Source organism: Molothrus aeneus, chromosome 4, assembly GCF_037042795.1.
Source record: "Molothrus aeneus isolate 106 chromosome 4, BPBGC_Maene_1.0, whole genome shotgun sequence".
Taxonomy (NCBI): domain Eukaryota; kingdom Metazoa; phylum Chordata; class Aves; order Passeriformes; family Icteridae; genus Molothrus; species Molothrus aeneus.
The window spans coordinates 65146701-65170448 of NC_089649.1; the positions used below are offsets into that span (position 1 = coordinate 65146701).

At 36.1% G+C, this 23748-nt stretch overlaps 1 protein-coding gene across 1 annotated transcript in view; it reads left to right on the top strand.

Annotated features, from left to right (window-relative positions):
• Positions 1-22070, top strand: part of POLN (DNA polymerase nu) — an 88767-nt gene extending 66697 nt beyond the window's left edge. Inside the window, exons 22-24 of the mRNA XM_066549223.1 lie at positions 9972-10039; positions 18766-18827; positions 21734-22070. Of these exons, the coding sequence (XP_066405320.1) occupies positions 9972-10039; positions 18766-18827; positions 21734-21802 (199 nt within the window). The 3' untranslated portion in view covers positions 21803-22070. The remainder of the gene's footprint in view (positions 1-9971; positions 10040-18765; positions 18828-21733) is intronic.
• The last annotated feature ends 1678 nt before the right edge of the window (positions 22071-23748 follow it).

The following is a 23748-nucleotide window of genomic DNA, read 5'->3' on the forward strand; positions in this document are numbered from 1 at the left end:
GTGCAAGTAGGGCAGAACATCAATGTTTCTGTTGGAATCTAGAAAGGATGATAACAATTTAGCTGTAGCAATCATGCATTGAGGACTTCTGTAAGTGTGTAACTCAGTACAAAGAAATAGGGTTTATCCTTCTGAATGTACTTTTATGGGTATTATCTAATCCTATAAGTAATTTGTGTGTATTAGTGTGTGTATCAGTTACACACAGCAGTGTTGTCTTATCTGATCAGTGTTTGAAAATACAATTTCTAATTACAAATAAAAGTTCAGTTTGTTGAATTCAAAGTAGTTGGATTCATTCCTATGCTAAAAACACAACAACTTCTGAATAACTCTTAAATGTTCTTGCAACTTTTTAAGCAAAATACCATTGAACTATTAAAAAAAAAATAAAGTAAGTGACCCACTAGTACAAATCTGAAAAGGGAAATTGTTCTTTGGTGGAGATCCTGCCTGCACTCAGACAATGATACATTTATGTATTAAATGTTGGATGATGCACTATCACATATTGCATTGTACACTGCCAGGCAGATTGCCTGCACTGATTATAATTCATTTTGCTACCTGAGTTGAATGAAGAGCCCAGAATCTGTCAGCTGTGGCATGGATGAAAATTTCTGTAGCAGTAGCAGGCATAACTGAGTTAGATGAGTGATAGAGGAACAGCCAACAGCTTTTAGTGGAGGAGGCAAGTGGAGGTGGTGCAAGGGCAAAGGACATACTACATTCTGTAGTTCCTGCCTGGCACAAAGATCTTTAGGTTCAGCAGCTGCCTGTTTGTTGTAATTCTGAGAAAGCCAAAGTTTTTTGCTACTAATGTCATGTCTGATTAAGCTTGTGAATGTTTTTTTCTCTCAACAGAAAATTTTACTTGGGGTTTTCTTTCCTAAAATTATTTATTTTAAAGAAGTAATGTCACCAAATGGCTAAGAAGGTAACAGACATGGGGAAGTATTAGAGCTGTACATGTTGAAATTCCTGGTGTTGTGAAAGCATAGGGGAATGGCTACACCAGATAACAGAAAAATATCACTGCCTATCCTGCTTGTTCCTATCATAAATGTCACAGCTGGGAAAGACCAACACTGCAAGGGCATTTAAAAAGGATAGACTGTATTAAACAGGGTTTTTGAACTTCTGCCAGCCATTAACAACTGGATGGCTTTGCTAGAGGAGAGTGTTTTAGTAGTCAATAATGGCTCCTTGCTGTAATATTTAGTAGGTACTTACAGACCAGGCTTGTCAGAAAAGCACAATCAATGCCTTTGTAAATTCTGTAAACACTTCCCTGCTTGGACAGTGGCATTTGAAAACGTCATAAGGATCTTGCCAAAAGAATATGGGACTGAAACTCGAAATATTGTGTTTCTGCTTGTCTGCCAGGTGACATTCAGTTGGTTTTTTCCAGTGGTCTGTTTCTTGATTTTCTTATCAGTCAGGTCAGGATAATGATTCTAACATCCTTTATAAAGCCTTTTGAAAAATATTGTTGAAAGGAAGTGTGGACATAATTGGTGCTATTGTAACAGTGGGAATGTACAGTAGCTCTTCCAAAATAAGAAACATAATCAATCTCTAATTATCACTCCATCAGATCATATTCATTCCAAAGACAGCACACAGCTATCTTTTCTTCTATCTTCATACCCCTGTAAGTGTCTTTATTTCCCTGTTAGAATTTCTAATTTTGGAAACAGGATTTTCACTTTGAACAGCATATCAAAGGGAAATATCATTTTTACATGCTTTAGAAGTGATTATGAACATTTACCCTGGGAGACAGTATTCTATTAAGCATAGCTACGTTTTGGCTAACACTCAACATTTTGTCTTCCTTACCTTAGAAATAGAGAAAAAATAATTCTAAATAAGTTCTTACAGTTTTTAGTGTTAGTTTGCAGGTATGCTTGCAGTCTTCACTCTCAACACTGCATTCATTGTTCCTGTGCTGGAGGCTGTTCAGCAGTGAGCAAGCTCTGACCCAATAGTGTGAAGCTTCATTTTTGTGTGACTAGCAATCAGTAGATTTTTAGTTCTTGTTTGCACGTATGACACTGTATTTGGAAGTCAGGAAAGGTGATTAAGTTACATTTTCATGATGCTTCATCAGAGAGGTGTTCTTGATGAAACAGTGTGATCAATTCTGTCAACTAACAATCTCATTTTTCTCTTTATGTTTCTTTATCTTCTAACTCAAATACTAGCCTAGCAGCTTATGCAGTTGACAGTAACAAGGCAATCAATTACTTGGAAGCAATTTTACAGAAATCAGGAAAAGTAGTATTAAATGTAATATATATGATACAGATCTAATATTAGTGTGGGTTGACTACTGGCATCAGTGTTAATATCTCTGCATTTTGTGTGGTGCTGACAAGTAATCAAAGGTTTTCAGACTTCTCCTGTATTACCTAGATCTTTCTTAATATGTTCTGCTGCTGCTGTCCAAGTTGCTCACTGAAAATGTGCTGCTAGCATAAATTATTGAAGTGCCAGCTTTTACCCATCTGATGCAATCCACAGAACCTCCTCATGATGTTTCCTGCAGGCAGATGATAGCAGAGAAACTTTTGAAACGAGATCAAGGCATACAGTAGCAGCTGAAAGAAAGATTTGTGGAATTGATGAGAGTGCAAAGGTGAACTTGGTGAACTCATATGGACAGTTGTATTCTTTTCTGTGTTTAAAACATCACTGCAGTGAGAGTCACATGGAAACTTACTGAGAAAGAAGGGTGCTGGCAAATTGTGGAAGAATTGCTGCCTAGAGCATTGCTTGTACATATTATCATTTTGTAAGCTGAAGAAGCACTGATGTTACCCAAAGTCTACCAGATATTACATGGACTTCTCAGTATCTCAACAACATGCACATGAATTTTAACAAGTCTACAGAACTATTGAGTAATTTGGTGTGAATCCACCAAATCTGCTTTTGCACGAAATTATTGTTCCTTCAGCACTGGACCTGTGCCACAAACACACAGCTTTACTTCTCAGCATGTCTGGAGCCCAGTTAAAGAGACAGGTTCAACCACAGGCCAAATATAAATGAGTAATCTGAAAAGGAGAAACCATCAGCAAATAAAAGGAAAAGGTTTATTTTCTTGGTTGATCCCAGCTGCTTTTCAATAGCAGTGGATGTTGGAGTTTTGTATGTCTTCCTCAAGGAACACCTTAATCAAGCTAATGATTTTCTGTGCTGGTGAACTGTAAATACAACTCACTTCTACAGATATCTAAATTAGTTAGAAACAGCTCTTATTGTCCCAGTAACAAGTATTGTTTTATGTGACCTGGATTTTTTCAGATACAAGTCATGTGATCAATCAAAAATGATTAATTTCTTCAAAGTGGCTTTCAGTTTTAGTACAACACAAGAATCTAGCAGCATTTTTATAAGGTGTGTAGGGGTTCAATAATTATTACTTTATAAACTGCTTATAATCTCTCAGATTCATACAAAAGGGCATATTAATAAGCCCAACTTCCTGATTGCATCACAGTTTCAAACAAATAAATGAAGTAAAATTCGTAGTGCTGCTGCTATGTGTGTTGATCATCTTTAATTCTGGGCTTAAAAATTACATCCGTCTATCTGTTTCTTCAGGAGTGAAAGAACTGTTTTTACTCATGTTTCTTCTCTTGCAGTTAACCAGGATTTTCAAATAAATGCTTTTTGCTCTGGTGTTCTGCCCACAATTCCCACTCAGTATGTGCCCAAACTTCCTTAATGTATTAACTGTAGCAAGATGATTAACTTTTATCCTTAGCCTGATACTGGAGAAATTGAAGTACAAGGAAAAAATAAATTCTGGATTCTGCTTGAGAGGAGAATAAGATTGTTGTTTCACAGACAAATGCTTTTGTTTCTGTAGCAGAAGGAAATTTCTGAGGTCATATTGCACTCTCAATAGCTGTTGTCTAATGTGTAGCTCTTTGCCTCCCAAAGAAGCCAAATAACATTGAATTTCTATGCAAGCTGTAACTTTAAAAAATCATCACTTTCCTCAAGCAACCAAAGCAGTATTTTGCATGTATCCACAAGATGGTGAGCTGTTACCTGAACACTTCATGCTCAGTGAGCCAGAGCAAATCAGACTAATTTATTCTTTATAGAAAGAGCCAAGTACATTTAAAATGCTGAAATATCACAGCCAAAAGGGACACGCATGATTTAGCAGGTTTTTCACTATTCCTTTATGTAAGACATTCAATACAAATAAATATATTTCATTTATAAAACCTTTTTGTAGGTCACTTTTTAGATTTGTATGTTTTCAAACATTTTGGATACATGCAAAAATTCTATTATCTTTAATTAGCCATCTGTTCAGTTTCCTACTCTTCATGATGTAGCTGCTGAGAAAACCCATTTCACAGGCTGGCTGAATTTTTATGGTAAAAATTTTAAAATAATTTGGTCTTTATAATGAAAACACTGAGAGAGGTAGCTTAAAGTTAATGCAAGTAACATCTATTCAGGCATGATGTATCCTGAGCTATGACTTTTATATTACAACATTAGGAATCCACATAGGTGCAGCCTCAAAAAAATTTTTAAAAGGGAAAATTCTACAAAATATTACAATATGCTAATAATCTTGTTCCTTTCTTACATGACAATAGGCATTGTGTGCCCTGGAATCTGTGGGCTTCTGTGGGGAAACTGTGGCACAATTACCCAACAGGTAGTGTTAGTAGTATCAGAAAATAAATGAATAGTGTTACAGTATAGGGAGCATGGATATTTCTGAGAGGAATTGGATCCAGCTTCCATCTGGTCCATTATCACTGAGTGTGGCCAGTAACAGATGCTCCAGGAGGGAGGTGTAAGATCTGTAGAGAGTACAAATGTCTGTCTGTCTGTCTGCAGATTTTCATCTTCCTCTGCTTGTGGGGATGAGTCTAAGTTCTGAAATGTAGGATTTAAAAGCCTTCCACCAAAATCATTGTATGTCATAATTTCTAAATCTTCTTGACATCCATGCAAGTGTTTTTTAAATGAGTGACCATTCTGGCTTTTTCTGGCAAAGTATTTCATTACGTGCCTTTTTAGTCAATATTTTATTTTATTAAAAATTTTATTTTATTAAATATTAATTTATTAAGTGTGAATGTGTCAATTTTTCAAGTGATTAATTTTTTTTTTACTTTAAAAAACACGAAACATATTTCCATTTGTTTTTTGGTTTTGATGGATTGGGTTTCATTTTTTTTCCATATTCCCCCATTTGTCTGATTTTAAAATACCTTATTGTTTTAATCTTTCTTTTTTTTCCTAACCACTTAACAGTTTTTATGCTTTTTGGGTTTATTTTTAAACTTTTTACACATAGCTTTTAACTGTGTACTCCCATATCTGCAATTTTGAAGTCTCCCATTAGGCATTTATAGGTTTCAAATTCAAAACAAAAAATGTGGTGTTACTAGTTGGATTATTATTTTATTGATTGATTTGCTTATATCAAAAAAGGGGAAGATCATAGGATGAGAGACAAAGATAGTAATCTTTGGGATATAAAATCTGATACTGTTGTATAACCTTCATTTCACTGGTCAGAGACATAGTGCTTTTTTAAATGAGATGAAAACCTTGTGAGAAATAGAAAAATAGCAATATTTTTAAAATATTTAAAAAATATTTTAGAGAATATTTTAAAGAAGTATTTCAAAGTTTATTCTACCAAGTGATCATTAATGCCCTATTTAAAGCGCTGTACTTTTAGTAACTCTTCAATGTTTATATTTTTATTGTTCATATATAAATACTTAACTGCTAACATTGTTTTAAATTCTCAAGATTTATTATAGTTTTTTATTCACTAGAATTTTTTACTCCAACCATTAAGTTATAATGGATTTCAAATAATTAATCTTCTTCGCTCCTTCTCCAAAGACCATCCTTTTGTTTTAGGAAATCTCCTGTTCAAATATGATTTAATTTTCAGTATCTCTTCAAGTTAAAATATGTCATATGTTGTGGAAATTTTACACTGGTGTGCTCTAGTTCAGAATCAGACCTGTGACCTTGTCCTGCACCACTTTTTTCTGAAGATGTAGGAGTGTCCAGCAGGAACCATCTTAAACTTTAGTCTGGGCTCTCAGCTTGAAGGCTCTTGGTGAGAATAAGGTGCCCTCAATTCCTTACAGAATTATAGTATCAGTTAGGTTGGAAAAGACCTTTAAGATCATTGAGTCCTGCTATGTTGTGCATGATGATCAAACCCTCTTTTTTAAAGCTTTTCCACTTGCCCAGTTTTAAACCTTATTATAATTTATTTTCTATTCAAATTCTTAAAACAGACAGCTCAATGTAATAATCATAGAATCAGTTAGGTTGGAAAACACCTCTAAGGTCATTGAGTCCAACTGTTAAGCTGGCACTGCCAACTCCACCACTAAACTGTTGGTGGTTTATATTTTATCTTTCTACAGGCCAATCTGGAAAGCTAAATCATGTTATGCTTTGGTGTGTTGCTAACAGCAGTAAAAATTTCCCCAGTGATGCAAAAACTATATAAAAACTGTACAGAGGGTTAATCTCTGCCTAACTTCAGGTAACTGTTTTGGGAGGTGGCACTGCCACAAAGCCACCACACAGAGCTGGGGTTTTCCAAGTGTGAGTTCAGAACATCTAGGTCAGAACCAGCCTTAGTCCCTTGTCTGCAGAAGAAGCATGAATTTAATTAGTTTGAGCATCTCTTGGCACATTCCAACATCCTGAAGCGCTGCATGTTGCTGTTAAAAACCTCCTTCTGATGAACACTACTATGATAATCCTCTCTTTCTTTTTTCCCCTCTCCTACACTGGCCTCTTCTAGTGAACATACCTGCACTGGAGCCTGCAGCATGTCATGCCACAGTGCTCTTCTTTTGAGTTTAGACAGAAAGTTGTTTCTTTTATTGATAAAGAAAAATGCAGTTGCTCACTAATAAGGTAACAGCTGTTTTGGTGAGGTCAGTTCAATAGTGTAATAATTTCTAGGTGTTTGAAGTAGTCATGGAAAGCCTTCCAATTCTGTACTTTAGAAGTGAATAGTCCAGACCTGGAATATATTGATTTCCAGTAACAAACAAAATCTTCATTAGTTGTTTTATTAGACAGCTGGCCTGGTACTACAGAAAGATTTGCTCTAACAATATGGCTTCATAAATAGAATACTATGAAAAAATCTATTGAGAACAGTTTAATTAGTTTTGGCATATATAATTTATTAATATGATTATGATACAGTAGTAATGGCTGGGCTGATCCACTGGAGCCTGAGAATTTAGTCTCTGTAATGCTTTATAGGAAACTGGAAGAATGATCAATGTAGTGTTAAGAAAATGAAAAATATCTTCTTTTAAAAATCCTATAGTGCAGCATAATAGTTTAAGATGGCTGTTGTATGCTGGGCACACTAAAGTGGTGTCAAAAACCATGTTGAGACTGGCACTCACATAAATATTTCTGCATTTGAAGGGTCAGGCTGTAGCACTATTTCTAGTTCCACACTACAGGCATGCTCAGATGCAAGTCATGTTTCTCAGTAAAGGAAATCATATGTGTACTCATCAATAATGATGCCTAATTTTTAGTCAGGCAAGAACATAGTTAATAAAATACTAGTTTCTAAATCAAAGGCATTCTTAACATCTGTAGAATTAAAAATGTACTAGTGTCTGCCTGGTTTGCAGTTTCTAATCCAGTTGGCCATAGCTTTTAGCACAAGATAATGAGAGGAGCTTGCTATTGCAATATTCCTTCAAAGTGAAGAGGATTCAATTAAGCTATTAAGCAAAAGTATAGGAGCTTTTTCAAACTTCTTTCACTCAGACTATGCAATGGCTAGGTGGGTGCATGCAGAGGAATGGTGAAAACTGTAAATTTTGAATGTACAAATTGCTTTGAATTTTTCTTTCATCTTTATTGATGTCACATTGAATGCTTCCTTCTGTGGAACAGCATATTGCATGAAAGTGTTATTACTTAAGCAAGCTTGAAAAAATGCAGGTGGCCTTGTACTGCAAGACCAGAACTCATTATTTGCTGTGAAACATGTAAGAAGAAGAGATAAAACATCATCAAAATTATCTATCTTGTTTGATGAAGATTAAGGAGGAAATAGTGTGTACTATTTCATTATTGGCATCAGTCTAGGAAATCATGTTTAGTGTTAATTAAATCTTCTGTAATATCTTTCATTTGAAAATAGAAGTGTATTAGAAATACTCATTCCTTAGATCTCAGAAATATTATTCCCATTTTCTAACTGAAGGCATTGGTTAGGAGAGCAGCAGAGCTAGACAGAGAACCAGCAATGCCAACTTCTAGTTCTGTATTTAGCAGAGAGAACATGGTCCTGAACTTCAAATGAATCACTAGATGTGTAAGATGGGGCAGATGCAACTCTGCAGCTCCAGGCAGCTCCTGAGTTAACTGGCAATGCAGCTGAGCTGATGGGCTGTGATGTTCAGGATGATGTGCATGAGAAACAGAAATGTCCTTTAGCCACGATGGAGAGCTAAGCTAAAGGAGCTGGGCTGCATTCATTTGGTGAACTGGAGCATGTAGAGTTGTGTCAAGTCTATTTTGCTGTCCAGAGAGAAAATTTCAGGTAATTTACATTGCTTCCACAGGTTTTTGGACATACATAAGATAGCACTTAATTCTGGTCCAAACCTGCTCCTCCTGTTTTACTTTTAGCATGGAGGTGAGGTGATCAGTTGTTACAATGCTGAGATGTTTTGAAAATCCTATTCTTTCATTCCTAAATCCTGAAAAATTTATAATTAAGTTTTTATGTATATTGTAAGTTCTTCTAAGAAAGGACTTTTCCTTACCAAATATTCAGAATATATGGTGCTTTAATCCTGACTGAAGGCATGAGACACTACTCTGGAACAAACAATAATTCTCTATTGTGTTTTTATTGCACTGGTTTAATAAATGCAATTATTTTCACTTATTCAATTGATTGACTGTTTATTCATCTTTAATATTCACTGTTCTGATTTGTACCTTTTGCATGTCATTTCAATGGTTATCAGGATATTCTTGTTTTAATTAATTTACTTGAATTAGAAATTACAACTTTTCATGTAACTGTGTTCTCTTGCTACAGATGATCCTGGTCTTTTCATCTATTTCTTTTTTTGTGTCCTGTGTCCTAATTTCCTTTTAAAAATATGTTAATCTGTTTCATTCTGCTTCTGACTGTGTTGTAAGTGACTAATAATTTAAGATCTATTATTAGAGCTCACCACACTGTTAGTCAATGTCACACTGTAATTTAAGGCAGTGTGAAACTATCTTAAGAAGCTGTGAAAAGTTATAAGTCATAACCATATTGATGTTTCAGCCATTTGTAAAGAATTATTTACTTGAATAACTGCTATTATTAAGAAAAAGTATTAAGAAAAGTCTACAAGTGACATTTAATTTAAATCATGGAATCACAGCATGGTTTGCATTGGAAGGGACCATAAAGACCACCTTGTTCAACCCCCTGCCATGGGCAGGGCCACCTTCCACTAGACCAGGTTCCTCCAAGTTCTGTCCAACCTGGCTGTGAACATTGCCAAGGGTGGGGCATCCACAACTTCTCTGAGCAACCAGTTCTAGTGCCTCACCACCATCATGAGGAAGAACTTCTTTATATCTGATTCAAAAAAACAAACTATATTAACAAAACATTGTCTGTCTCCATAATTTCTTGTATTTTTCTGCAAATTAGGTTGGTTTTAAGTGATACCTTGTTATGGCATCAAATCCCTGAATGACATTTATAAGCTGGCAAGCACAATTTGGGTTTACAACTACGGCTTTCATGTTTCCAGAATATAGGGAGAGGCAATTCTTAAGTCCATTAATGATTTTTAAATTTTCTTTGGATGTTTATTTTCACTTTAACTTATCCATGAATGGAAAGCACTGTTAAATTTTTTTTGCATATATTATCTGATATCTCTGAAATTTTTCAGGTTAATTGCTCAGATCCATGACGAATTATTGTTTGAAGTAGAAGATTCTCAAATCCAGGAATTCTCAGGTAAATACAATCTCTCCTGCTCTTTTCCTCTTAGAGAATAAAGAACTAATGTAGTGAGAAGAAGTGCATTGCTTCTCACAATTAAGAAAATGTATACTAAGCAGATTTTTCTGAATGTCTTCCACCACTGGCTCGTATGTAGATAAAATGTGATATACTCATTTGGAATTCATTAGCATGATTATTTGTATTTAGTTTTTTAATCAAGATTTCATCATCCACTGTGTGAATCCTGTAAAAGTAAATAGTATTTCCTCCAAGGTTTTAGAGGGAAATAAACCAGTTTGAAGTACTTTAGATTAGGGGCTGTTACATAAAGAAGTATTCCATTCTTCATGTAAGATTATACAACACTGTAATTTCTAAGTTAGTTTACTGCTTTTTTATATTAAGAAACCTATATGATGGCACTCTCAAGATTAAGGTTAGTAAAAGTTTGTGCCTAAGTTTCTATCCTGTCATCTGGCTTACTTCCAGACATTATTCCCTAAGCCAGAGTTTGTGTCAGCATCTGGTACAAATTTAGCAAGTGAGGGCACATAGCAGACTGCTGGGTCTCTTCTCCAGTAAATTGGGGATTTATTCCTGTAGGCACCAAGTGTTTGTTCACAAACATTGGCCTAGTTTGAAGCTCAACAAAATGTTTGGCTAAACTCATTAGCCAATACCAAAACTGTTTTAAATTAACCAATACAAGAAATACCTTCCATTATAGCACAAGCATTTAATAAAAAATTAATTTCACCTTCCCGTGCTGCATTCATTTGAACAGTGCAATTTGCTATATTAGTCTCATTTCATCACTGATCCCTCTTGTGAATATTAGTTCAGAATGAGAGCATTAAAATTCTATCTAATCTAAACAAACTACCTGGGAAGTATTTCAGCTCAATATATTCAGGGCATTGTAATGAATTAAGTTAATATATTAACATTTGACCGCTAAATACAGGAATTAAAATCAGATTTAAAGTTATAAAAATATATACAATTTGTAGGAGATTGCAATATCTGTTCAGAAAATGTCTAAAAGTGACATAGTTTCAGAGTTAGGAAGTGTAGTGCATTGAAAGACATCTGTAGGACAGCATAGAAGGATTTTTATTATCTTATTTTGCATCAATTTGCATAAAGCATAGAGTTAATATTATACCCAAAATATAAAAATGATTCATGGTTGATTATACATATAGAAAATCATAGATTCTGCCCCCATTGGGTCAAATTTAGATCTCCATTAGTAGTCTGAATTTGTAGCAAGTTCAGAAAAATCAATACTTTTCAAGTATAACAGAAAAAAACCTCTAGCTATCATATGAATAATAGTAATACATTATCCCACTATGGAAACATGATGACTGGAGGCTTTTTTCTGAAAATGCAGAAAGACTGCAATTCAAATACTCATGTTTAGACTGTGTAGTAATTAGTTTGCTGATCTCCAGGTCTAGCTGCAGGGTGCAGAACAAACATACCTGTAAATTCCTTCTTGTCCCTCAAAGTTATAATCCTATAATTGAAGTTGCTAAGATGACCTTTATAAAATGGACTTGGGCAGTCTTGAGGTATGAGATACTTTGGAAATTGTCATTGCACTTAGCATAGGCTGCCAAACTTGAGTGTTCAAGATGGAAGTTTGTTTCATTCTGCTGATTGAAGACTGACTTTTCAATTTGTCTCCACTTTGCCCTAAGAGCCAAAGAAAAAAAGGAAATTCTGCATTACAGGAACTTTCAGATATACTCCTGTCAGAACAGAAGAATGATAACTTGTCTTATTCTTTACACAAAAGACCAACCTGAGATATTGATTTCCTTCCTTTTTATTCATCACTGGGAGAGCCTTACTTGGAGTACTGCATCTGGTTCTGGGCTTCCCAGTAAAAGACTGAAGCAAGTGCAACAAAGGATGACAAAGATGATGAAGCATCTAGGGGAGAAGGCAGGCTGAGACCTGGGACTGTTCAGCCTGGAGAAGAGAAGGCTCAGGGGATCCTGTTAATGTATATATCCTAAGGGAGTGGGCATAGAGGAAGTGGTGGTGCCCAGTGACAGGACCAGAGGCAATGGGCACAAACTGAAACACAAAAGGTTCCTTCTGTAGATCAGGGAACCCTGTTTTACTCTCAGGGTGACTGAGCACTGGCACAAGTTGCCCTGAGAGGTTGTGGAGTCTCATCCTTGCAGATGTAAAAAAGCCATCTGGACAAGGTCCTGGGCAACCAGCTCGAGGTGCCCCCTCTGAGCAGCAGGGCTGGACCAGGTAACTTCCAAAGGTTCCTTTCAACCTCCCTGACCATGGTTTGCAAGTAGTTCTGCGACTGGTAGAAGAACTAATCTAAGGTGTCTTAAAAGGGTCCAAATCTGGTGATTCTTCAGTCATTAATGAGGATTTTATTTGATCTGAATAGCAGAGAAAGTGTGGATCTGCACTGGCATCTCACTTGCAGCCAGCAGCAGTGCTGAAGCACATCTCCCTATTGTCCCAGTCCTTGGTGGGAATGGTTTCAGTTCACATCACAGAGCAGCCTGAGAACAGTTGACCTAGATTCCTTTCAGATGAAACTAAATAGGAACACTCTTTTCTCCTAATATTTTCCAATTATTTCAGGAGCTGCTAAGTAAGGTAACAGATTAGATATCTGAGAGTTAAACTAAAGAGGAGTCAGTAGGATGTGTGTTCCTAATTCACTTAAGTGCTTTGAAAGTCCAAATAGAGTTTTCATCTCTTTACCAAAAGTTCTCTCACCCTTTTTAAAAATCCTTACTCTTTTTGCTTTTATTTGCCAATAATCTTTAGCTGTCAGCTTTGTCTTTACATATCTAATGAGCTTTTGTCCATTCAGAAAATTTAAATTACAGAATCTGCTGACTTGCAGTTTCCAGCCAGCAGTTTAATGATCCAGAGAGAAATCTCAGTTGTACAGTCACAAAGCTCAGTAAAGGGAAGGACATGGACTTGAAGCTAAAGAGCAGTGTTGGAGGGTTTTAATGGATTACACTTCAGTGCTGTGTTATTCTCCTGCATTTAATGTGATCCAAGAAGTACTGGTCTACTATTCAGCATGCTTGCATTCTGATTCCAGTCATGCTTCTGATCTACTATTTCAGGAAAGCATCAACAAATATATGTCTCCTTTTTCTTGTTTGTAGAATGAATATGAAACTTAAAATATTTTTAAGATTTATAAATTAAGAACATAAAGGTAAATAGTATTATTTCATAAGATCTTAATGCAGGATATAAGCCTTCTCAGCAGCATTTCCCTGATGGAAGAGTCTCTTTTGAATTGCTTCACAACATTAAAATGTCCTTTTGCTTCTTAGATTCTCTTGAATGGCAGCTGAAAATTGCCACAAGGCATTGTAGTATTGGCACATTCTTTAGTCTTGCATAGGACTTCATATGAGAATTCCCAGGACTTTACAATATACAGAAATGCCATTTATAGTGCATCTAATAATGCACAAATGATTTGGAATCTTCTGAATCTAATAAACAAGAGGACAAGCAAACAAGCAAAGAAGTGTTCTTTTTTTCTGATCTACTTCTGCACAAAGTACTGCATGAGGTGGGTCATCTCAAGGTCTCATCTGTATTTTGGAAGAATACCTTCTTCAAAAAGATTCCATTGCCCACAGTTTTATAGTACACATATGGCTCACTCTGAATGGACAAGGCAGAACATCATTTATTTATAATAAGATTTTGACTAACCAAGCTTTGACATACTTTGAAATACAATGAAGCACATAGTACTCTGAATAGTGCAATTTTCATCAATGATATGGAATATTGTTTCCTTCAATTCTCTGTTTAGGGCAAGAACATGACAGCAAAAGAGCTTTTTAAAATCCTAATTTCCTATTAGAGGGTGCTTGGGAAGTTCAAATCAAAACATTTGGCAGAAATTCGTTTTGCTTGGGCAGAAGACTCTCAGCTTTACCATCAATAATCTGCCTGGTTTCTGGCCAGCTTGCCTGTCTGGCTTCCTCACATCTTGAGCTCTCCAGCAGCCCAGGAAGCAGAAAGGCAGATGATATTATGGGAATGCCAAAAACTGGGTTCTTGGATCTAAGAAGGCTCAGTGTCTCTGAATCCTGAAGTCTGTGTAATCAGGTAGTCAGTCTGTCCCCAAGGCAGACTGTGAGTCTGTGTAGAGACTCTGGAAGAGTATTTAGGATTGGCAGAACTCAATTTTTCATTTTGTGAGACTGTTTCTGACACTGGTGCTCCATGCCGTGTTTGAACTGCCTCTTTGGCCTTGGATTATGCTGAATGCATTACAGCTAAAAGGGGGAACACACTTTGTGGGGAAGAAAAGCCAAATTTATTTTTTTTTACGGTCCAGGGATACCTGTAGTTACAACTGTAGAATCTGGCTTCTAATGTGTGTTCCATAAATAGCTGGTGAGTTCGAAACGTGAACTTTGCCAGTGGCAATTACTGTGGACTCTTCTATGCCTTTCTCTCTGCTTGATTGCATCCATTAGTGATAATTAAATGAAAGATACTTGGTACTTGAAATAATATCTTTTTGGGGAAATAGATGTATTCCAGTGCTTTGTGTTCAATATCAAAGTGCATTAGAGTAATATTTAAAGGTGGTTTTTTTTAGAATTCATTTATAATTATGCAGTATTGATAGAATTAAAGAATTTCTGCATCTGTTTGTATTCTTGATACATGTACAATGTAGAGTTTGAAACAATTTTTCTAATACTTTACCGGGTATGAAACATTTCAGCTGAAGTTCTTACCTTAAATTTAAGAACACTTAAGAAATGACCAGTCAAAAAAAAAAAAAACAACAAAAAACAACCAGACCAAAAAACCAAAAAAACCCCAACCAACCAACCAAAAAACCAAAACAAAAAAAAACCCAAATAACAAAACACAACCAAAAAGAAAAACCAAAACAACAACCAATATCAATTAAACCTATTTATGTTGGTATTAAGATCACTTGCTACCCAAAGAATACTATCTTAGACTTTTTTTTTAACATCTGCCAGTACACATTTTTGGCTCACATACAGATTACATGAAATTTCACTTTATTCTGCTGCCATTTTATGCTTACTTGGTACTGAGGCAACTGCATAAAAACGTGCACATGTTCAAAAGGGGACTGCAGGAACAGAAGAACAAAAGAATGAACTGGTCATCATAAGTTAGTGACATTTTCTGTCCTCTGAGATGCTGTTTTCTAGCATGGAAAACACTGGTGCGTAAACTAAAGATGCCTCTAGATAGCTTTCAATTTGCAAAAATCCCTGTTCCATAGATCATATGTCTGGCCAGCTTTGACATGTTTCTAGAGTCATAATTTCATAGGTGAGTGCACTTGAAAAATGTCTTCAGTTTGATAGGGACAAATAAGCTTTTGTTCCACAGCAGGCACGCGTGTCTTATCTTTGTTCCTATTCACAGCACTTTCAATAAGCATATTTATTCTGGTCAGTATCAAGAAAATCTAATATATAGTAAAACATATGTTAAAATTTCAGTTCCTCTATACTCTTTTAACTTTGCTGTCACCATTTTTTATACACAATATTTTAGCATGTATACTTAGCTTACAAAGCATTTCAAGATGAGTATAATCAACAGCTTTCCTAATTGCTGACTATGGGTTTTGAGAGATAACTTGCAAAGATTGGGAGAACAGCATTTTACAGATGCCTTTGCAGTACATGGCTGGCTGTAAAGGAACATTTTAAAATTAATAATTTATGTGCCCTAGATATACTAGATTCTTGACTGAACAGAAATAATCATTATCCCCAAAGTCTCCAGTCTAAATCTTAGAAAAGAAACAGAAAATTAAGAGTGGTAGAGACAGATTTATTTAGACACTGTGGTTCTGTTTTTTAGTGACTACACTCTAAAATATATACAAGATAAGGAAGATATAGTTGTGTATGTTTGATTATTTATTGTGAGCCTTGAGAAAGAGGGAAATTTTTGAGGAGATTTGAGAAAATAGTGGAAGAATCAGATATTATGTACATGGGACTAAAGGGAACCTTTCCTGTGATTACATACCCCCATGCCATATGGTCTCTTTTATAAATTATCATCTTCATATGAAAAATTACTCCCACTAAGGACTATTCCAGAATTTTGCCTCTCCAAAATCTAGAACTTTAAATTTCCAGCCTAAATGTATTCAGCCACTATACCTATTTATTTTTGTGCAAAGACTGTAATGTATTTAAATTCTTTCTTCTTCACTGTTTACAGTCTTAGCAGACCACTGAACAGAAATGGCAATCCAGCTGCTTTTTCCTGATATTTGCAAAGGAGTGGTTTCAAAAGGCTGAAATGCAGACACAACAACTTCAGATTGCTTGAAATGAATGGCTTTACTAAACTCTGGGTAGAGAAAAGTCAGTGTGACATGAGAAAGAGAACAGGGAGCTGAACTGACAGGAAAAAAAGGAAAGAAGAAAATGAAGCAAACCCATGGAGAGGTTTTTAATGGTTGTCAAAGTGAATGAGGAACCATTGGGTTTGTTCACTGATGTGGCCACTTTAATCTGTGCATTTTAAAATTAAGAGTATTTAAGAATGCAGCAGAACTCTGGTAGTGCCAGATGCCTTAGAGCAAAAAGTGTGTGAACTAACAGAGAAAGCTGTTGCAGTCGTTGCTGCCATCATGAACCCCCTTTTGGGGATAACAGCTAAATGGGACAGAACTAGTCCAGTTCAGAGGTCTAAGGAACTTGGGGGAAACAGGTCTAACTCAGTGCACAGGAGGCAGCAGCCTTTGTCATATCTATCCCTCACTTATTTCATCCCAGAAGTGATGCTGCTGACTCATGCTCCATCTTTTACTGTCTGTTGGAACTCGTTTTGTCAAGACCTATTCCTCTCCTTGCCCAAAGGCTCTGCTGCTGTTTATTTATCTACCAACACAAGAAATGTTAAGCTGCTCAGAGTTGAGTGTGCCCTTCATAAGTGTCTGGTGGAACACACAGAGCTGAGTGATTCTGTGTGAGGAGTGCAGAATTCAGGTGTTATCCTCTCAAGAGTTTTGTGTAGTCACAGCTTGGAAAAAATGTTTATCCAGGACTGACTGACAGCACATTGAGCCTTCTGAAGGCATCCCACCTGGCTGGGGTGCCCCAGCACCTGCTGCATTGCTGACCTCCTGGAGCTGACAGCTTGTTGAAATTCAGAGTGGGCTTCTCAAGACAGAGGCAGTCCAACACTCCTCTATTAATAGCCATGTTGACTTGGACTGGATTACAAATGAGTAATTATTTAGGCCAGCACTTCTCTTTTCACAATCTGTGGATTGCAGTGTTTGTTTCTGCTCTTGAAAAATGTTATTCTGTCCCACAGTGGACCATGAAGTACCTCAAAGCTGACATGAAGCAAGTGTACAGGTGTAGCTGTACGTAGATGTGTCAACAAATGTCTTGGTTTCCTCAGCTCTGGCGCTTGATCTGCCGATACTTTGAGTTACTGCATAGTTTGGACTTCATGAAAAGCTTATGACAGCTCATTAGCACACAAATCTGAGTGAGCCAGCATGGTCTGATCACTGTTCAGGCAGAGGCTGGTTATCCTCATCATTATTATCAGGCAAGCCTCGGTGTCAGTGACACGACATGAAACATTACAGACTGCTCCTCATTGCTGGCATCATTAGAAAAGGTTTTGGCAGCAGCCAGAGCAACAACATCCACAGCTTCTTAGAGTTCTTGTCACTCCTTTGCCTCTAACCTCAGCTGCCAAAGAGCTGTGATGTGCAGTGAGGGATGTCTTCAAAGGAAGCTGCTCAGTAATCATGTGGGTTTGCTCTGGCAGCTCATATCACAGCCCCTGCTCCTTCTCAGGCCTCTGAGGCACATGACCACATCCATTATTTAGTCCCCCATCCTGTCAGAGCAGGGCAGGTTCTGGGGCCACCTGGTATTCCTGCTTCACTTTCACTAGCCAAAAATATCTTCCATTTTAAAAGCTGTTGATCCTCTCCTTGTTTTTTATTAGAACAGTATGTGTTGAAGCAGCAATCTTTGTCAAGCAAAACACTAATTAGCAGGACCAGTGATGGTAAATCTGATCCCAGATGATTGTTTTGGAATAATTATAGATGCATTTGCACAGTAATAGTGAGCACAGTGTTATGGCATGATGAGTTGTTAAGTTACATGAATTATACTGAAGTTAATTGTTTAGAGTCCTGATAGTTCCACTACCCCAAAGGGATAATTTTTTAAAAAATTTGGCTCTGATCTTTTTACTTTGAAGGGTAAAATATTTTTTAAAGTTCAGATTCTTGTGGGCTTTTTTCCTAGCTTCTTTTTTAAAGTGAGTTTTATGGTTGCACAAGAAAATTAGAAAATTAAAATATATAAAATGTCATCAAACAGATAGTTATGAGTAGGGAAGTTGAAAACTGAGCACTCACACATGCTCTACATACCTTTATATGTAATGTAGTAGTGCTATACTTCTTTATATATGGGTTATATAAATTAAATCATTCTGCAAATTTTACCCAAAAATTCAATTTAAAAAAAGAAATTAAACTGTCCTCAAGAGATAAAATATCACTTTAAAACAATCTGAAAAAGTTGTAAATGATAATTTTTAATGCAGAAATGCAGGTATTATGTAACAGAATATAAAAACCTATTTTTTAATATATATATATATATAAAACAATTCTAACATGGAAAATAAAGCCGTAGGTTTTCAAATTTACCTTACAGCACTGGTAAAAAGAATAATGGAGTCCCTACAGCAAACCACAGCCTTGGAAGTGCCACTGAAGGTAGGGACAGTTTTGAATTTCCATTTCTTTCTCAGGCATGCTTAGCTTTGTACATCATCATCATCATCATCACATTAGGAATCTAGAAACAACTATTTTGCTTTTTACTTCAATTGTTTAATTTTCATATTTGCAGTAATTGCTTTTTCAAATTACTTTAAAGTTCCAAAGGAAAATAACTGAAAGAAAGGACAGTCCCTTTTGGAAAGTGAGATTGTTGTAGCAATGCATGTGGTAATTTAAAAATCTATTTCATTCATTGCCATGAAACTTCTGTTGGGTGTGGTAGAGTGAGAAATATGTCCCTTTAATGTGTGCCTGCCTTTCTAGATGTGCCAGGCATTCATTACTGCTGAAAAAATAGTGCAAAAGATCTTTCTCCAGTAATTTTCACTTAGAAAATGGGTCTATTTAACATTTCTGTGTGGATGCCTAGCACACAAAGCAAACAAAATCACTGGCCATTGCTAAAGGTAGAGGACATCATCTGCCAGACCAGCATCTGTAGAAAGTGAGTCAGTAACTACACAGCTATCTATGTATTGGACCTAATGGTAATTACATGATAAAATAATTATGTTTTTCTCTCTACAAAACTGGTACCTGTCATTGTAGCCTACTGTTCAGCTTTTGTTGCTTGGTAAAAGGCTAAAGCTCCTGGGAATCCCTAAACTTCAGTGAGCCACAGCCCAAGGGTTTCCAGTGTCCTAACAAATGGAGTACTTGGTGTTGCCAGGTCACTCATTCAGCAGTAATACTCAACAAGATTCAGGGACAGAAACAGCTTTATTCTAATTAGTTCAGAAATGGTTGCAACATACAGCCTTGCACTCATGGAAACAGTTGAAAAAGAAAACTACTTGATAATTTGTCCTGTATTTCTTCCTGCAGATCTTCTGTATCTATTGCAGAATTCCAGCCACTTTGTGAGGCTTTCTCTGGAGGTCTTGCAGTTACAAGACCCTTTATGGGTCCTTAGGGAGCCCATCCTCCCATAAAAATTGAGAAAGGATAATGAAGGATGTCCAAGATCCAAATTACTCTTTCTGGTTCCCATACTGATTTCCCTCCTCACTGTTCACTTAACCTTTGTAAGATTTTACATTCCTGTTAACTAAATGTTAAAAGTCCAGTGAGACATTTTGGCCACACTGGGATTATAAATTTCTTACACTGATATCCCAAGCTTTGCAAAATGCATTTCTGTAGGTTGCTTACATTGTACACCTGTGTTTGCCTTTCTTCTTTTGTAACAAATTCCTTGGGGGAAGGGAGGGTGGGGGGGAGAAGAAAAGCCAGAGTGTTTTCTAAGGTACATTAAATTTAAATATTTTTAATTACTGTATTAGATACCTGGCATTCATGCTGCTAAAAAGTTCTTAAAAATAATCAAATATGGTATTCTTGCTGGCATATAAAGTGATTAGCAACACTATAGTCCTTTCTGGATAGGAAAAGTTTAAGGAGACTTTTTGGTGCCTTTTTCAGAGGTAACAATGTTCATACTTTGTCTGAGGAAGTCATGGTCATGAAATAAATATAAGCACTGTGAAAGGTTTCTAAGAAAGACAAATGTTTACATGGTTACTGAGAGTGTTCCTGGTTGCAGGAGTAGAATATCATTTTAGTGTTACATTTTTCAGACTAACCATTAAGTGGCAGAAGGTTTCAATGTCCTGTGGACAAATGGGACATACCTTGTTATTCACCTCTGTCTAAGGGGTTTTACTGTCACACCCTGGCAAATCCTTCTCAATGCATTAAACAGATGGATTCAAGATGTCATTCCCATGAGAACAGTAATTCTCCTTTAAACACCAACTATGCCTTAATAGGTGAAAAGAAACACGTTCTTAGACAATAAATAGTTATCTGGGGCTTTCAGAGATTAGGACTTTTTAGTAAGCAGTAGAAGTATTTGGAGATACACATTTCATTACCCTTGTTTGGTCTCCTTTTCCTAAAGCAAATTACTGTGGCAGTCCTGACATACTTCTGCTTGTGCAGGTTAGACTACATCCATCATGGAGGTACTTCAGCTTCCTCTGAAGCCTCAAAGAGAGATCAGTGACAGAGGCCACATAGAAAACATAAAGTTTGATCTCAGAGAAGAAATTGAGAGTGATCTTTAAAAAAAAGTCTGGTGTTTTGTTTACGTTGTTTACCCTTCTATACAGTAGGAAAATGTCTTTTAGGATTAGAGATGTTGAAGATGAAAAGATTTTTGTGAAATGCTCCTCCTCCCCTTCAGCAGACTGACTTTAACTAAATATGTATTATGTGCTCCCTTATATATGAATATTATTTCTTAATATGGAGACAAAATGTCACTAAAGTAGAGCACACATATAGTCTTAATGGGGAGAGATCTCTTTTTCTTCTTTGAGGTAAAGGATGTTTTATCTTTGAAGTAGCTTTTTTTTCCCAAAATATAGTCCATGCTAATGAGGCAGCTTTCATGTCAACAAATCTACTGTGTACAACAGCACCAGGAACTGCAAAACAAACTGAAATTAAGCCAAAGCAACAATAAAAATACCTCAGAACTTGAAAAGTGGGGGGTAAAAAACCCTAGTATCTTTATGCATTGCTGACAAAGTTGCTGATGATAAACATCAAAATCATCATTTGTAGCTCTTTTGAAAGCATGAGATGAATTTTGCTTTAGTGTATTCATTGCAATTCACTAACATGTATTTGCAATTTGGAAACTAAAGGTTAGTTTAAATTGTTAAGGTATTTTTATCAGAATTGTAGCAATAATTGAGTATTAATACAAATGAAAAACATTTCACACTGGATAGGCATGGAATCTGGAGCAGTATCCAAAGGGAAAAGCAAAAATAATAATCTTGCTATATGTGATGTGTTTATTTGTTTAAATTTTTATTTTTTTTCCCTGACAGGTTCCCTTGAAAGTGATTCTCACCACTGGGAAATCATGGGGGTGTATGACAGAATTGCAGGAGATGTAAAGCAGTCATTGGGGATGTTATTCAGTACCCAAACACCTCATTGGCCTGTGCTGATTCCTGGCTGAATCACTAGGCAACAGCGCTGCTGGATCTTTCATAAGCACCTAATACTCTGCATGTGAATTTTTTTACTTCATTTTGTCTGTAGCCCTAGGCAACAGCAGTGAGATAAAACTGGTTTTTACCAGTTCATTGTGTTTCCTTTAGCCAAGGTATCCAGCAGGGAGCTGCTTTTGTTCACAGCTAAATTACTACATGTAAGAAATGAAACAAGACAGTATTAACCCTTTGGGAGCATCACAAATATATTTGAGTTACACAGATGTTTAGACTTTATTGTTAAATATTTTGTGAAGTGCTTGTGTAGAAATACTTATAAGCTGTCAGTATTTGAACTGTGTCAGATGCTTGACTGTTGTGTTCAGCTTATTTTGTATTTTGTGAGTAGAATGTACTGCTTGGTGTTCATCACATATTAACTGTCCCATTCCTCAGACTCAGAAAAAGAGTTAATGAACTAAATTTTTGTCTAGAATTTTGGAGCAAAACAGATAAACAAAATAGAAGCTTAAAGGTATTAAAAATAAGGAGATTGTTGTCCATTCAATTAATTTCAAACTGAGTTTGCACCGTTGCCTTAGCATACTTTAGACAAAGTATGACAGTTTTCCCTATCTATTATTTTTATTACTGATATAATGACAAATATTATTTAGATAAATTTTAGAATTCAGCCTTATCCCTTTTTAAGATTCAGGCTTTTATTTCAATGTTTGGATTTTTTATTAATAATTCGTTTTTCTGTAGAGTGTATTCTTCAAATGAGATTTGTTTCATAACATTAGTGTTTTACAAATTCTATCTCTGTGCTTGTAGAATATGAAATTGTCCTTGAAGTCTACTAATTATTCAGAAGTTAAAGTCAAGCACAAAACTTTTAAGAGTTGTTTAGTATGTTTCAGCATTAGACTTCAAATTATCACAATAATACAATTTAAATTCTAGATCTGTATGATTGTAAAGACTTTGCAGCATTTTTAATTTGTATAATTAATTAATCTTACTTTGCACTTAAAGCCATTAAACTATTAAACATTGTTTTCTTATGTTGCTTATTAATCATACATAACCTGTCAGCTGACCTGAGTCAGTAGTTTCTAAAAATTGATTCTTATAAAACTGGCATTGGTCAGGTAAGCAAAGTCAGAACCTGCTGCACATTAATTGGGGTCAGCTTTGGCAGGGGGATCCAGCCTGCATGGCTGTGACACCGTGCCAGGTGCTGGGAGCAGGGGCCCTGATCCCACCTCTCCAGCAGAGAGGAGGTTGCACAAGTTTCCTTCTGTTTTTTGCAATTTTCAAGCCCTCTGTGTTTGCAGTGGCATTGAATAAGTGTGAAATGTTCTACTGTCTCATCTCTTTCACTCCTCTTGAAGATCTACTGGTTTTGGGAGGCCTCTACTAACTAAGCCCTGTTTCTGTAACACTAGATTGCTAACCTTCCTACCATATGGAGCAAATAATAATTTTGGTACTTTTCCCAGCTGATTTTCACCTTGTGCATTTTTCTTAGGATGCATACTTTACAATTAGATGGATGGTGCATTTTTTTTCAAGCCCCTTCAGCCTAACAAAACCCAAAAATACACTTAAGAACAAAAAGAACCTCAATCCACTTGTGTGAATTGACATCTGTTCAAATCTGCAGCTACAGAACTGCAGAGGTCACCACACAACTTTTCAAACAGAGCCCTTCACAAATGACTGTCAGTCACAGTTCCCCAGACATGTGCACTTTGTGTAGGTTGTCATACAAGAGGCAAAGTTGATATTTTATTCTCCTTGTGTCACAGTTTCTTCAGGGTTTTAAATTCCCAAAGAATCAGCTAACAGAAGGAAAAAGGCCAAGCAATAAACACCACTTTTATCACACGTGTCCAAGGGCT